The sequence below is a fragment of the Camelina sativa genome, chromosome 17, assembly GCF_030686135.1.
Source record: "Camelina sativa cultivar CO46 ecotype springtype chromosome 17, ASM3068613v1".
Taxonomy (NCBI): Eukaryota; Viridiplantae; Streptophyta; class Magnoliopsida; order Brassicales; family Brassicaceae; genus Camelina; species Camelina sativa.
In genome coordinates, this window is record NC_141896.1 from 5,529,644 (window position 1) to 5,540,570 (window position 10,927).

The 10,927-nt window shown below is 39.0% G+C and overlaps 4 protein-coding genes across 7 annotated transcripts; 3 read left to right on the top strand and 1 right to left on the bottom strand.

The window, feature by feature from the left end:
* Positions 1-56: 56 nt before the first annotated feature.
* Positions 57-3,516, bottom strand: LOC104755582 (coilin). The gene is made up of 13 exons (XM_010477987.3): positions 3,140-3,516; positions 2,990-3,054; positions 2,611-2,871; positions 2,363-2,533; positions 2,198-2,264; positions 1,949-2,026; positions 1,641-1,827; positions 1,513-1,553; positions 1,236-1,433; positions 1,075-1,146; positions 830-979; positions 563-710; positions 57-478 (listed from the first exon to the last, which is right to left on the bottom strand). Exons 1-13 carry the CDS (start codon positions 3,335-3,337, stop codon positions 282-284), a joined length of 1,833 nt encoding a protein of 610 aa, XP_010476289.1. The 5' UTR covers positions 3,338-3,516; the 3' UTR covers positions 57-281.
* Positions 3,517-3,571: 55 nt separating this feature from the next.
* On the top strand, positions 3,572-7,903 carry LOC104755584 (uncharacterized). 4 transcript variants are annotated; one of them, XM_087493957.1, is made up of 5 exons: positions 3,572-5,425; positions 5,575-5,771; positions 5,902-6,035; positions 6,280-6,375; positions 6,733-7,903. In XM_087493957.1, exon 1 carries the CDS (start codon positions 3,712-3,714, stop codon positions 5,263-5,265), a length of 1,554 nt encoding a protein of 517 aa, XP_087350083.1. In that variant the 5' UTR covers positions 3,572-3,711; the 3' UTR covers positions 5,266-5,425; positions 5,575-5,771; positions 5,902-6,035; positions 6,280-6,375; positions 6,733-7,903. The 4 variants fall into 4 exon arrangements, with proteins under 4 accessions (XP_087350083.1, XP_010476292.2, XP_087350084.1 ...); XM_010477990.3 differs by having other exon boundaries at positions 3,575-5,425; positions 5,970-6,035; XM_087493958.1 differs by having other exon boundaries at positions 3,578-5,425; positions 5,970-6,035; positions 6,721-7,903.
* LOC104755583 (uncharacterized) lies at positions 7,104-7,903 on the top strand. Its single transcript, XM_087493959.1, has one exon. The coding sequence runs from the start codon at positions 7,104-7,106 to the stop codon at positions 7,659-7,661; it is 558 nt and encodes a 185-aa protein (XP_087350085.1). The 3' UTR covers positions 7,662-7,903.
* A 270-nt stretch (positions 7,904-8,173) lies between these two features.
* On the top strand, positions 8,174-10,874 carry LOC104755585 (proteasome subunit beta type-5-A). The gene is made up of 8 exons (XM_010477991.2): positions 8,174-8,464; positions 8,698-8,827; positions 8,924-9,053; positions 9,355-9,461; positions 9,920-10,054; positions 10,137-10,240; positions 10,363-10,463; positions 10,570-10,874. Exons 2-8 carry the CDS (start codon positions 8,708-8,710, stop codon positions 10,695-10,697), a joined length of 825 nt encoding a protein of 274 aa, XP_010476293.1. The 5' UTR covers positions 8,174-8,464; positions 8,698-8,707; the 3' UTR covers positions 10,698-10,874.
* Positions 10,875-10,927: the final 53 nt, after the last annotated feature.

Here is a 10,927-nt window from a genome sequence, read left to right on the forward strand (position 1 = left end):
ACAAACATACGAAGATCTCACGTTATGAATTTGGGTTTGTTGTGAAATGTTTCAGATTTTTGAAATGATTCAGCAAACATAAACTTAGAAAAGATCTTAAGAGTAATACAGATTCGTTGTTTGGCTCTATACATAAACTTTTAACCCTTAGAAAGCTCAGCAGTGCCCATTCACAGTCTCAAAACAAAAATGGCTTTCTCTAATCTTGTCTGAGTTTTCATATCCAAAATGAAGAAAAAAAGCATCAGAGTTTCTTCTAGAGAGATGTGTCCTAGTTTTTCTCAAATCTCATTCTGAGATCTTAGGTAATTCATTACAGGACCCATAGCACTGCCTCGCAGTGCCTTGTAAGACCATGAGCCTCCAGTTGATGAACTCCCTTTCTTGTTCCAGCCATTGTTGGCCTCAGACAATTCTGCTTTCTTTGCACTTAAAGCTTCACTTAATTCTTCCCAGGGGTTCACTACTTTTCCATTTTCTGCAATTCACATAGGTCCAATGAAGTAAAATAAAAACTCCTTTTCAATAGAGTATAATCCTCCAAGTTTGTTGGAAATTTTACCTTTTACAGGGGTTTGCACTTTGCTTGCGCTTAGCTTTTGCTTTGTAGCTGACTGGTCAGGCTCGGGCGGTGCTGACTTGGCGACTTCTGCGGAACCTGAGCTGCTTGTTTTGACACTGCGGACATCGAGCAGAGCAGAAAATTCTATCTGCAGAAGCCAAGTCTTTCTTATATTAGAATTGTGATGCTTAGCAAGCAAACACCTACAAGAACTATATCTGTGATCTTGTTCATAAGATATGACATGATATAGATCATGAAGCATACCTCCAAGGATCCGTCTTCTCTATAAAGAGATGTATCAGGTTGCATTGAGAAATCATCGTCCTCTTCTGTCTTTTTCTCGATTGGAAATTCTTGAACAGGCATCAAAGTTACCTTCTTAGAGTCTGGATCATAATAGCTTATCTTCCCAACCTACCAAGAGAAATATATTGTAAAGGGAATAGGTTCCTCAAAAAAGAGTTGATTGATCAATTTTGGCTTAAAAGAAAGAGAGTCAGATACTTTACCCGAAAAGAGGAAACTTCAGGCGTCCAAGATGATGTAAGCTCAAGGAGACGGTATGCAATAATATCTCCTTTCTGTAATGTTAACAAACCAAGAGTTGACGAGTTAGAGAATGCTGAATCTATAAATAGCATGCTGGCGGTAGTAAATAATATAATCAAACCTCTACTGAGCCAGTGTAAGCCACAAGTTGTTCATAATCGATCGGACCCTTTGCAAATGTTTCAGCTTCCGCGGGTTGTGTCTGATAAGGAGTTTCTTCATTGAAATCCTGAGCATATCGTTTGGAAAATCTTGTCTTCTCTGTGCCCCATTTTTGTCCTTTCTTCTTCGCCATGTTTCCATTCCACAAGAAGTTTTCCTAACATCATTTAGTCATGATCATTACAGATTCACATTTGGGAAAGCTTTAAGGATACAAAGATAAGGGTAAGTCATACCGCAGGAGGTTCATTTTCAACGGGAGCTTCATCATCTCCAGCTGAAAATTAACAATATAAGGGAAACCGTGAGAAGACTTACAAACGCAAAAAAGATACGCAGAGACAAATTTACATAATAACTTTACCGAGCGGCTTGAAGCGAATGTGGCCTGGTCTCACTTCCACAGGAACCACTTCATCCCCGACACCATCACCAAGCTCATCTGGTTGTTGATGTTCAAGAGCTTCAAAGTGATTTTCCTCAGCTACGTGGTGATCTATAGTGATGACTGGTTTTTGGCTAGGTGCTACAACCAACTGCTTCTGTTGAAGCTGCAAATCATGAAACATAAAAGAAGATATCAGGGACGAAGAACAGGCCGCACATAACTAAAACACATGATAGATACATAAGTCTTATCATTTTAAGTTTTGTAAGTATTTGATGAAGAACCTCTTCCTTTTCTAGTTTTGTCTTCTCTCTCAACCATTGCCGTTTAGCCTTTTTACGCCGAGCACTTCTGCTAGGTGTCTAAAATAAATATAAGCAAGAGTTACATTCCTTATCGCAAAAAAGGACCGATAAGAAGCTAACGGAGTAAGTGACACAAAACCCCAATCCATGCATCGACAAACATCAAGAAGTTTTACTCAATACACATTGTTCATTCTAGTTCTTTACGACAATGAAGTCAACTCAAACCTTTTTAGTCTCAGCAGATAGTTGGCACAGGTCGTTAGGCTCTTTGCCCTCTTCTTGTTGCGATGACCTGCACTCAAAAGAAGGCAATTGAAATATGACTAGTTAGAGATAAGTCAAGATAATTAATAATTACAATGAGTTTTAACAACGCAAAAATCCACCTACCTCTTTGAACTGGTAATAGGCTTGGTGTTACTGACATTCTGTTCATCGTTTTCAGCTGTCTGTACATCCAATGACCTCTTCTTCTTCTTCTTCACAACATTGCTTACAATAGCTGCGTCTTCTCTTTTCTTGGGAGATTCTTCAGTAGTAGCTAACTTACACTTTTTCCTCCTACATCATCATCAAACGCGAATTACAAAAAAGCACACATTTAGGTGATTAAAGAATCGTTCTAGTAGAGATCCTACTTGGAGCTTAGGCTTTTGCTCGAAGCTTTACGTTTCTTGGAAGTCTTCTTCTCCGGCACAAACTCTTCCGCTATCTCTTCAAGCTCATCTTCCTCAGACTCACTTTCATATCCTCCAGTTTCCTTCTCGAATTCCTCATTAGCAAGAAGCATTTCACCAGGAAGAATCTGAGGCCTCTCCTCAACCTCAATCGCGTTATAATCATTCTCCTCACTGTCTTCCCCAACAATCTCCAACAACGATTCTTTCTTCTTCTTAACACTACCAACAAAATTCAAAAATTTTAACACTAACAATACTTGATAGAGCTCTAATGTTACTAAACGCTTCACAAGGAAAAAAAAAAAAATCTGAAAAAGAAGAGATTGATGAAACTTACCAAACGATATCTTTATCCTTCAATACACAGCTCGACTCGAACGGTGGCAAAACGAAACCTTCCATCTGAAAGACCAGAAAAATAAGTGAATGTAAGCATTAATGGCAAATTTGATTTCACTGAAATTAGGGCAAAAAGAAGTAACCGTACAGATAGAGTGAGGCCATGAGGACAAGCTTCAAAGAGGTTGAATGTATGAATGATATGATCAGAAAACTCTGAAACAGTACGGTGACATTTACGATTCAGAACAACCCAGCTCCGTGTTAGACCTTGTTTCTTCTGATACTTACTCAGAATCCTTCGGTCCTCAAACACAAGACGAACCCTCAACTTCTCTTCCTCCATCGTAGACGAACTTCAGAGAAAGTAAAAATGTGAAATTTCCCTAAAAAGTTTTGAGCTTTCTGAATCCTTAAACCCTGTAATGAGCTCGTAGACGGAGAAAGAGAAGAGAAAGAGAGAAGAAAGAACAAGCCAAAACCTAACACTCTCATTCGCAGAGAGGTTTTAGTCAGAAGATCATTGGGCCTTCTTTTAAGCCCATTAAAGCCCAATTTAAGAAAGCCTCAGATTAATAATGTTGGAAGCCTTCGTCTTCTCGTTGTTTTTTCCCTCTAGCTTTAAGCTCAGCACCAGCCGTCGTCGTCGATCTGATGTCGCCGCGTTGAAACAAAGAAGGGGCGAGCTCTCTGATATGATCATATGCGTCGAGCTCTGATATGCATCAGACGCTGGGCGCAGTACGCCTTGCATACCGCTCGCGTATCGCAAACCTCGTGAAGTCAGGTATGATCGACAACGCTGTTCAGGTGTTCGATGAATTGCGTCACTCAAGCTACCGTGTTTTCTCTTCCGATTACAACCGTTTCATCGGGGTCTTGGTCAAAGAGTCTAGATTTGAGCTTGCTGAGGCTATATATTGGGATATGAAGCCAATGGGTTTCTCCCTCATCCCCTTCACTTACTCGAGGTTTATCTCGGGTTTATGTAAAGTTAGAAAATTTGATCTCATTGACGCTCTTCTGAGGGATATGGAAACCCTTGGATTCATACCTGATATCTGGGCGTTCAATATTTATTTGGATCTGTTGTGTCGAGAGAATAATGTAGGTTTTGCTGTTCAAACGTTCTTTTGTATGGTTCAGAGAGGTAGGGAACCTGATGTTGTATCTTATACTATACTTATTAATGGGTTATTTAGAGCTGGTAAGGTCACTGATGCTGTTGAGATTTGGAATGAAATGATTCGTAGCGGAGTTAGGCCGGATAATAAAGCATGTGCATCACTTGTTGTTGGGCTATGTCACGCTCGGAAAGTTGATTTGGCTTATGAGATGGTGGCGGAGGAGATCAAGAGTGCAAGAGTTAAGCTTAGTACAGTGGTTTATAATGCGTTGATTAGTGGGTTTTGTAAAGCGGGTAGAATAGAAAAGGCAGAAGCTTTAAAAGCATTTATGAGCAAGATTGAGTGTGAACCGGATCTTGTTACATACAATGTTTTGTTGAGTTATTATTATGATAATAATATGTTGAAGAAAGCGGAAGGGGTGATGAAGGAGATGGTAAGAAGCGGGATAGAGCTTGATGCTTATAGTTATAACCAGTTGCTTAAGCGGCATTGCAGGGTTAGTCATCCTGATAAATGCTATACCTTCATGGTGAAAGAGATGGAGCCTAGAGGTTTCTGCGATGTTGTCTCCTACAGTACTCTGATTGAAACATTCTGTAGGGCGTCAAACACTAGGAAGGCTTACAAGCTCTTTGAGGAAATGAGACAGAAGGGGATAGTAATGAATGTGGTCACGTACACAATTCTTATCAAGGCTTTTCTTAGGGATGGTAAATCTAGTGTGGCAAAGAAGCTACTCGATCAGATGACAGAGTTAGGTCTGTCGCCAGATCGCATTTTCTACACAACAATCCTGGACCATTTGTGTAAATCCGGAAATATTGACAAGGCTTATGATGTTTTCAATGACATGCTAGAGCACGGAATTACACCGGATGCGATTTCATACAACTCCCTTATAAGTGGCCTCTGCAGGTCATGTAGGGTAACTGAAGCTATAAAATTGTTTGAGGATATGCAGAGTAAAGAATGTTGTCCTGACGAGTTAACTTTCAAGTTCATTATTGGAGGACTCATACGGGAAAATAAAATATCTGCAGCCTATAAGGTTTGGGATCAGATGATGGATAAAGGATTCACCCTTGATAGAGATGTGTCCGATACACTCATCAAGGCTAGCTGTTCAATGAGTGCTGATGTTTAGGCATAAAAAGGGTATACACTTTTGAAATTTTCAACATTATCTTCTCTTGTGCAAAAATGCCATCTTAGTCAACATAAGGCGGAAGGGAGATGCTGATACAGAGTCATTTCAACTCTACTGATACCTGCGACTGCTTGGAGAGCAATAACAAACTTATCAGGTTTGAACTAATTTCATTCGTTTTACATAAGCAAATCCGTAGTTGAGCTTGCATGGACTAACTAAACTATTTCCTTTTTTGTTCATTTGACTTTCCTTGTATTTTTTTTTTATATGAACCAACTCTTCTCTGCCTTTACCCTGATGCAGCTGACTCGCATTAATACTCCAGAAGGATTGATTGTGGAACAAGACTGCCAGCTCTCGTACATAAGAGATAAAACGATTTTCTCTTAACTCAGTTTAAACCCATTCCTCAGAAATATTAGACTGAGGACTGAGCATAGTGGCCTGATAAAAGGATTTACCTTTGCTATGCATCAGCACATCAATCTTGTTGTTGCTTGGTATGGTTTTTGTTTTTTTTTTTGTTCACTTTTGTTGCTTGGTATGAAAAGCATGAAATTCCTCCTTAAATTGTACACCTGTAGAACGTTTTTTTTAAGCAAGCTTGTAGAATTTCACTTCCACTGTCAGGTGTAGGCTCGATTAGCTGCATGATGAATATATTACAACCAATGTGGTTATGGATGTTGATATGTCAGGAGCATACGGCACAATCGAACTATGCTGCCTCAAGAAGCTGCATCTTAAAGGCTGGAAGCCAAAAGGTTAGCTCAGGCCTCATAATTTATCTCACTAGTTTACTTTAGTTTCGAAGGACTTTGTTTTAACACGTGCCAGCCTTTCTTTTTCATGTGCCTGCATATTTTTTCATAGACTGACTTATTCTATAACAAGATCAAGCTATGTCGTGAATCCCATTGATGGCAATTTTATTATATTTGTGACAGCTTTATTACCCTTTGCTATAGTCATCTCATTTACTAGATTTTATGATGTGTACTGATGCAGAAAGAACTAAGCCTTTATAAATGCGAGACAGGAAGAGGAAGGAAGACACCCATTACTAAATAGAGCGTCTATTAAGCTTTACCATAATTGGAACCTGTAAGCGTTACCTTGCTTTCTCTCTCTTGGTACTCCAACAAAAAGAAAATTGACTCGGACCCAGAATTTATATTCTCTGTTTCAAAATTTTGATGAGAAAGAAGAAATGATGTTTCTAGTTTTGTTTACTTGAATATGAAAAAGATTACTTGCTTCCTTATGTCAGTTTCCTTTAACACAAGAATCCTACTTAAACTTCTCATCAAGTAATCATCTCTTTCACTTAGAAAAGCACTCAAAATTTTCTCTCTTTATTGCTTTCACGGTTACACCTAGCTATTTTCTTCTTTAGTTGCTACATCAATGTCTCACCACCACTATGAAACCAACCCTCATTTCGTTCAGTTTCCCTTTCAGGATCAACATCCTGATGGTCCCTCTAGCTCATGGACCGCTCCGCACCACGACCAGATCCCACAGACTCACTCAACTGCTCCACCTGGGGTGAAAATAAAGACTCGAGGACGCCACCAGACTGAGCCACCTGACCAAATCCATGAATTGCCATCTTCAAGACCTTTGCCACTGAGACAAGAGGAACCGTTACCACCACGCCATACTCCAAACTCTGCCAGGCCATTGCTATTGAGCCCTGAAGAGCAGGACCTCAACACCGTGGCTACGGATATGAACCAAGTCCATGGAGAACAGCTCCAAGAGAACCAAGTCCATGGAGAACAGCTCCAACACGACCAGTGCATCAACCAGGTCCAAAGAGGACCAAACCCATGACATTGCCGGCCACAATATGCTGTGCAATTCTCATGGTCGTCCTGGTTTTTTCTGGTCTCATCCTCCTCATAGTCTACCTCGCCAACCGTCCACGCTCACCGTACTTCGACATCTCAGCAGCAACCCTAAACACTGCCAATCTCAACATGGGCTACGTTCTAAATGGAGATCTCGCCATTGTAGTAAACTTCACAAACCCGAGTAAGAAAAGCAGTGTGGACTTCAGCTACGTGATGTTCGAGCTCTACTTCTACAACATACTCATAGCGAGAGAACACATCGAGCCATTCATTGTACCAAAGGGGATGTCAATGTTCACGAGCTTCCATCTCGTCAGCAGTCAGGTGTCTATCCAGCAAATTCAGAGCCAGGAGTTGCAGCAGCAGCTCGAAACTGGTCCAGTGTTGTTGAACCTGAGAGGAACATTTCACGCTCGGTCGAACCACGGGGCGTTAATGAGATACTCTTACTGGTTGCACACACAATGCAGCATCTCGTTAAATACCCCTCCTACAGGGACTATGCGAGCAAGAAGATGCAATACAAATCGTTAGCGAGTTGCAGCATTCTGACAAACTATATTTGCTTCTTTTCTTGATACATTTGATTATATAAGATACTCAAATAGATAGTTTATTGTATTCTTTGTTGAATATTGTTTTCATATTTTTTCTGCTACTGTTAGAAATAAGCAAAATGGCAAAGGGGTGAAATGCATTTGATCTAGAATTGTATGTAATTTGATTTTAATGTTCTAGAGATGAAAATAGGTTAATGAGAAATCCATAATTAATCATTTTGATTATAATGTTGTAGCTAGCGCTGTAATGATGTAGACATATGATCTTATTATTATTACTTTTGTAAAAGTGAAATATGTTGGAATAAAGTCTTCAACTTTGTGCATGTTACACGAAAAGAAAAAGGATATATATCCAACAAAAAATTCATTACTAAGAAATATCATAAGAACAAAAAAATTCTTGAAAAAATTATGTCAACATCAACATGCAACCTAAAACCAAATTACGAATAAAAAACATTGCACCACATGAAACAATTTTCTGAAAAGAAAAAATATATGATGATTAAATTCGTAATTTTGACCCAAAAAAAAAAATAAATAAATAAATTCGTAATTAAATAAATTTGTTATGATTGTGATGGGCCCATTAAATTGAAAGCCCAATACGATTGACGAAGCTATGGCCCATATTTGAGGTTTGCCCGGAGCTCAAGAAACGATCTCTTTCTTCCTCTCTTATTCGTCGTCGTCGTCGTTTGGTCACTTTAGAGCATTCTTCTTCTTCTCCTCCGTTAACCCTTTGTCTCGATTTAACTACTTCTCTTCAGTAAGGTACGTTTCCGATCCTTAATCGAGCTCAAGTGTCGTTGATTTGGCTTTGTAAATGAAGATCATGAGGGTTTTGGGTTTTTTATACCGACGCCAATGTATCTCTTGCTAGATCTGATTTTGAGAGAAAAGCTCTTTGATTCACATCTGATTTCGTGTTTATCTCATTCTAGATTTAGCTTCTTATTAATGGGTACTTGTATTTTTTTGTTCCTTTTCAATAATTTTGTGGGTAGGGTTGCAAACATGAAGCTTGATACTAGTGGGTTCGAGACTTCCGTGCCTACGATTGGCTTTGGCTCGAGCAGCGATATGCTTGATGAGCTTTCTTCTGTGCCCTCGTTTGATCTACCCCACACCAAAGAGGTGAGTTTTTTTTTTGTGTGATTTGAAGCAGTATGAGTGTTTCTATGGTGCTGTTATTTGATTACGAAACTGTTTTTTTTTTTGTGTTGGTTTCAGTTTGATGGATTCCAGAAAAAAGCTGTAGATATGTTGAAGCATGCAAAAGGAACAACTACACTCGCTTTTATCTTCAAAGGAGGTGTTATGGTTGCTGCTGATTCTCGGGCTAGCATGGGCGGATATATCTGTATGTTCTCTTCTTTTATCACTTTAGTTTTAGTTTTGTATGCACACATTCATGGTTTTTAGCTTGTGATATTTCCAAAGTTTTCCTCAAAAGTATGCATCTTTTTTCGTTATAATTGACTGTGGTGGAAACACCATTACAATGAAGATTAAGTTAGCTTATTGTCGATTTAGTTATGTGCTGTATTGGCAAACAAATTTCTAGTCTTCTGTCTATTGGTCAATGATAGTGAATCAGTAGAAGGAAAGGAAGCATTTGTGTGATTGCTGCTGATGTTTTTATATCGGTTTTCCCTTTTCAGCTTCACAATCTGTGAAGAAGATTATTGAAATCAATCCTTATATGCTCGGTACAATGGCTGGAGGAGCTGCTGACTGCCAATTCTGGCACAGAAATCTTGGAATTAAGGTACCTAGTTCGATATCTCTGCTTCATCTTCCTTTCTGTGTGGCTATCGGGAATCTTGTTACCTTGCTCTGATTGTGATATATTGATTTCCAAAAGAGACAGATTCATCTGCCTTGTTGAATGTTTAGAATTATGAGTTCTGTCTGTATTGAAGAATGATATAGAGTTTACTTGTCATATGGTGACCCTATGATCATATGAATTTTTTGGATTCTAAGCATGCATTTTCTTAACAGTAATAAATATCAGCTTTCTATTTTTGCTGTACTTAGATATCAATTAAAAAAGTACTTAAGATTGATGAACTATAAACGCTCTCTAATGTTAAATCCTGGGGTAAGAGTTGGTGGATGCAAGTTGATATATTTCTTAATTAAATTTTTGCTTGTTTCATTGTATATGTGGATTTTTATTTCTTGGAACTATGGCTGATCTCTTGATTTATTTATCTACTCAAGTGTCGCCTACATGAGCTGGCAAACAAGAGGAGAATCTCTGTTTCCGGAGCTTCAAAACTTCTTGCAAACATGCTCTATTCATACCGTGGAATGGGACTTTCTGTCGGGACAATGATTGCTGGATGGGACGAAACTGTCAGTAAAGCCAACTTCATATCTTCAACACTGTTATTTTCTTCTCACTCAAACGAATGCTAAATCCTTTTCTTGTATATAGGGTCCTGGACTATACTATGTTGACAACGAAGGTGGACGACTCAAGGGAGACAGGTTTTCCGTCGGTTCTGGTTCACCATACGCTTACGGTGTACTCGACAGCGGGTAAGTCATCGCCCCAACGACATCTTCATAATCTTTGTCCAAATCCCAAAAGCTAAAATCCAATATCTAATGATGTTAGCTAAGTTACCAGTTCATATTTGTGATTTTGCTTGTATCATTAGGTACAAATATGAAATGTCTGTTGAAGAAGCTTCTGAGTTAGCAAGGAGATCAATCTACCATGCGACATTCCGTGATGGAGCCAGTGGTGGAGTTGCTAGCGGTTAGTAGTCCCAATGCAATTTGTGGTCCAAATGTGATATCAAACTTTAAAGATTCTGATTCTTATTTAGCTCATAATATTGGTTGGTCTCTTCTCATATGATCAGTGTACCACGTCGGTCCTGAAGGATGGACAAAACTATCTGGAGATGATGTTGGGGAGCTACACTATCACTACTACCCCGTGCCACCAGCCATTGCAGAACAAGTCATGGAGGAAGCAACCACCGAGTAACAAACATGTTTAGTTTTGTTATGTTCACCCTTTTTCTGTTGAGACGTTATGTGGTAGTATATACTGAGTTATTTCGAACTTAAGCCTTGGTATTTCTATTTTAGTGATCTGAAATGTTGCTCGCAAATTATTCTCTAAAAGAATTCTCTTTTTCTGCAATAACATGCTTCTCCCTTACTCAGTGTTTCAAACATCAAGGTAGGGATTGTGATTGTTGTGCTCAATTTTTA

Bases quoted from the DNA above. Each gene is read 5' to 3' on its own strand.
- LOC104755585 (XM_010477991.2), top strand. From the start codon at position 8,708: ATGAAGCTTGATACTAGTGGGTTCGAGACTTCCGTGCCTACGATTGGC. The intron at 10,055-10,136 runs GTCAGTAAAGCC...TCTTGTATATAG, and splicing joins TTGCTGGATGGGACGAAACT to GGTCCTGGACTATACTATGT. The intron at 10,464-10,569 runs GTTAGTAGTCCC...TCATATGATCAG, and splicing joins CAGTGGTGGAGTTGCTAGCG to TGTACCACGTCGGTCCTGAA.
- LOC104755584 (XM_087493957.1), top strand. From the start codon at position 3,712: ATGCATCAGACGCTGGGCGCAGTACGCCTTGCATACCGCTCGCGTATC.
- LOC104755583 (XM_087493959.1), top strand. From the start codon at position 7,104: ATGACATTGCCGGCCACAATATGCTGTGCAATTCTCATGGTCGTCCTG.
- LOC104755582 (XM_010477987.3), bottom strand. From the start codon at position 3,337: ATGGAGGAAGAGAAGTTGAGGGTTCGTCTTGTGTTTGAGGACCGAAGG. The intron at 2,027-2,197 runs GTTTGAGTTGAC...TATTTATTTTAG, and splicing joins TATCTGCTGAGACTAAAAAG to ACACCTAGCAGAAGTGCTCG. The intron at 1,554-1,640 runs GTAAAGTTATTA...GTTAATTTTCAG, and splicing joins CATTCGCTTCAAGCCGCTCG to CTGGAGATGATGAAGCTCCC.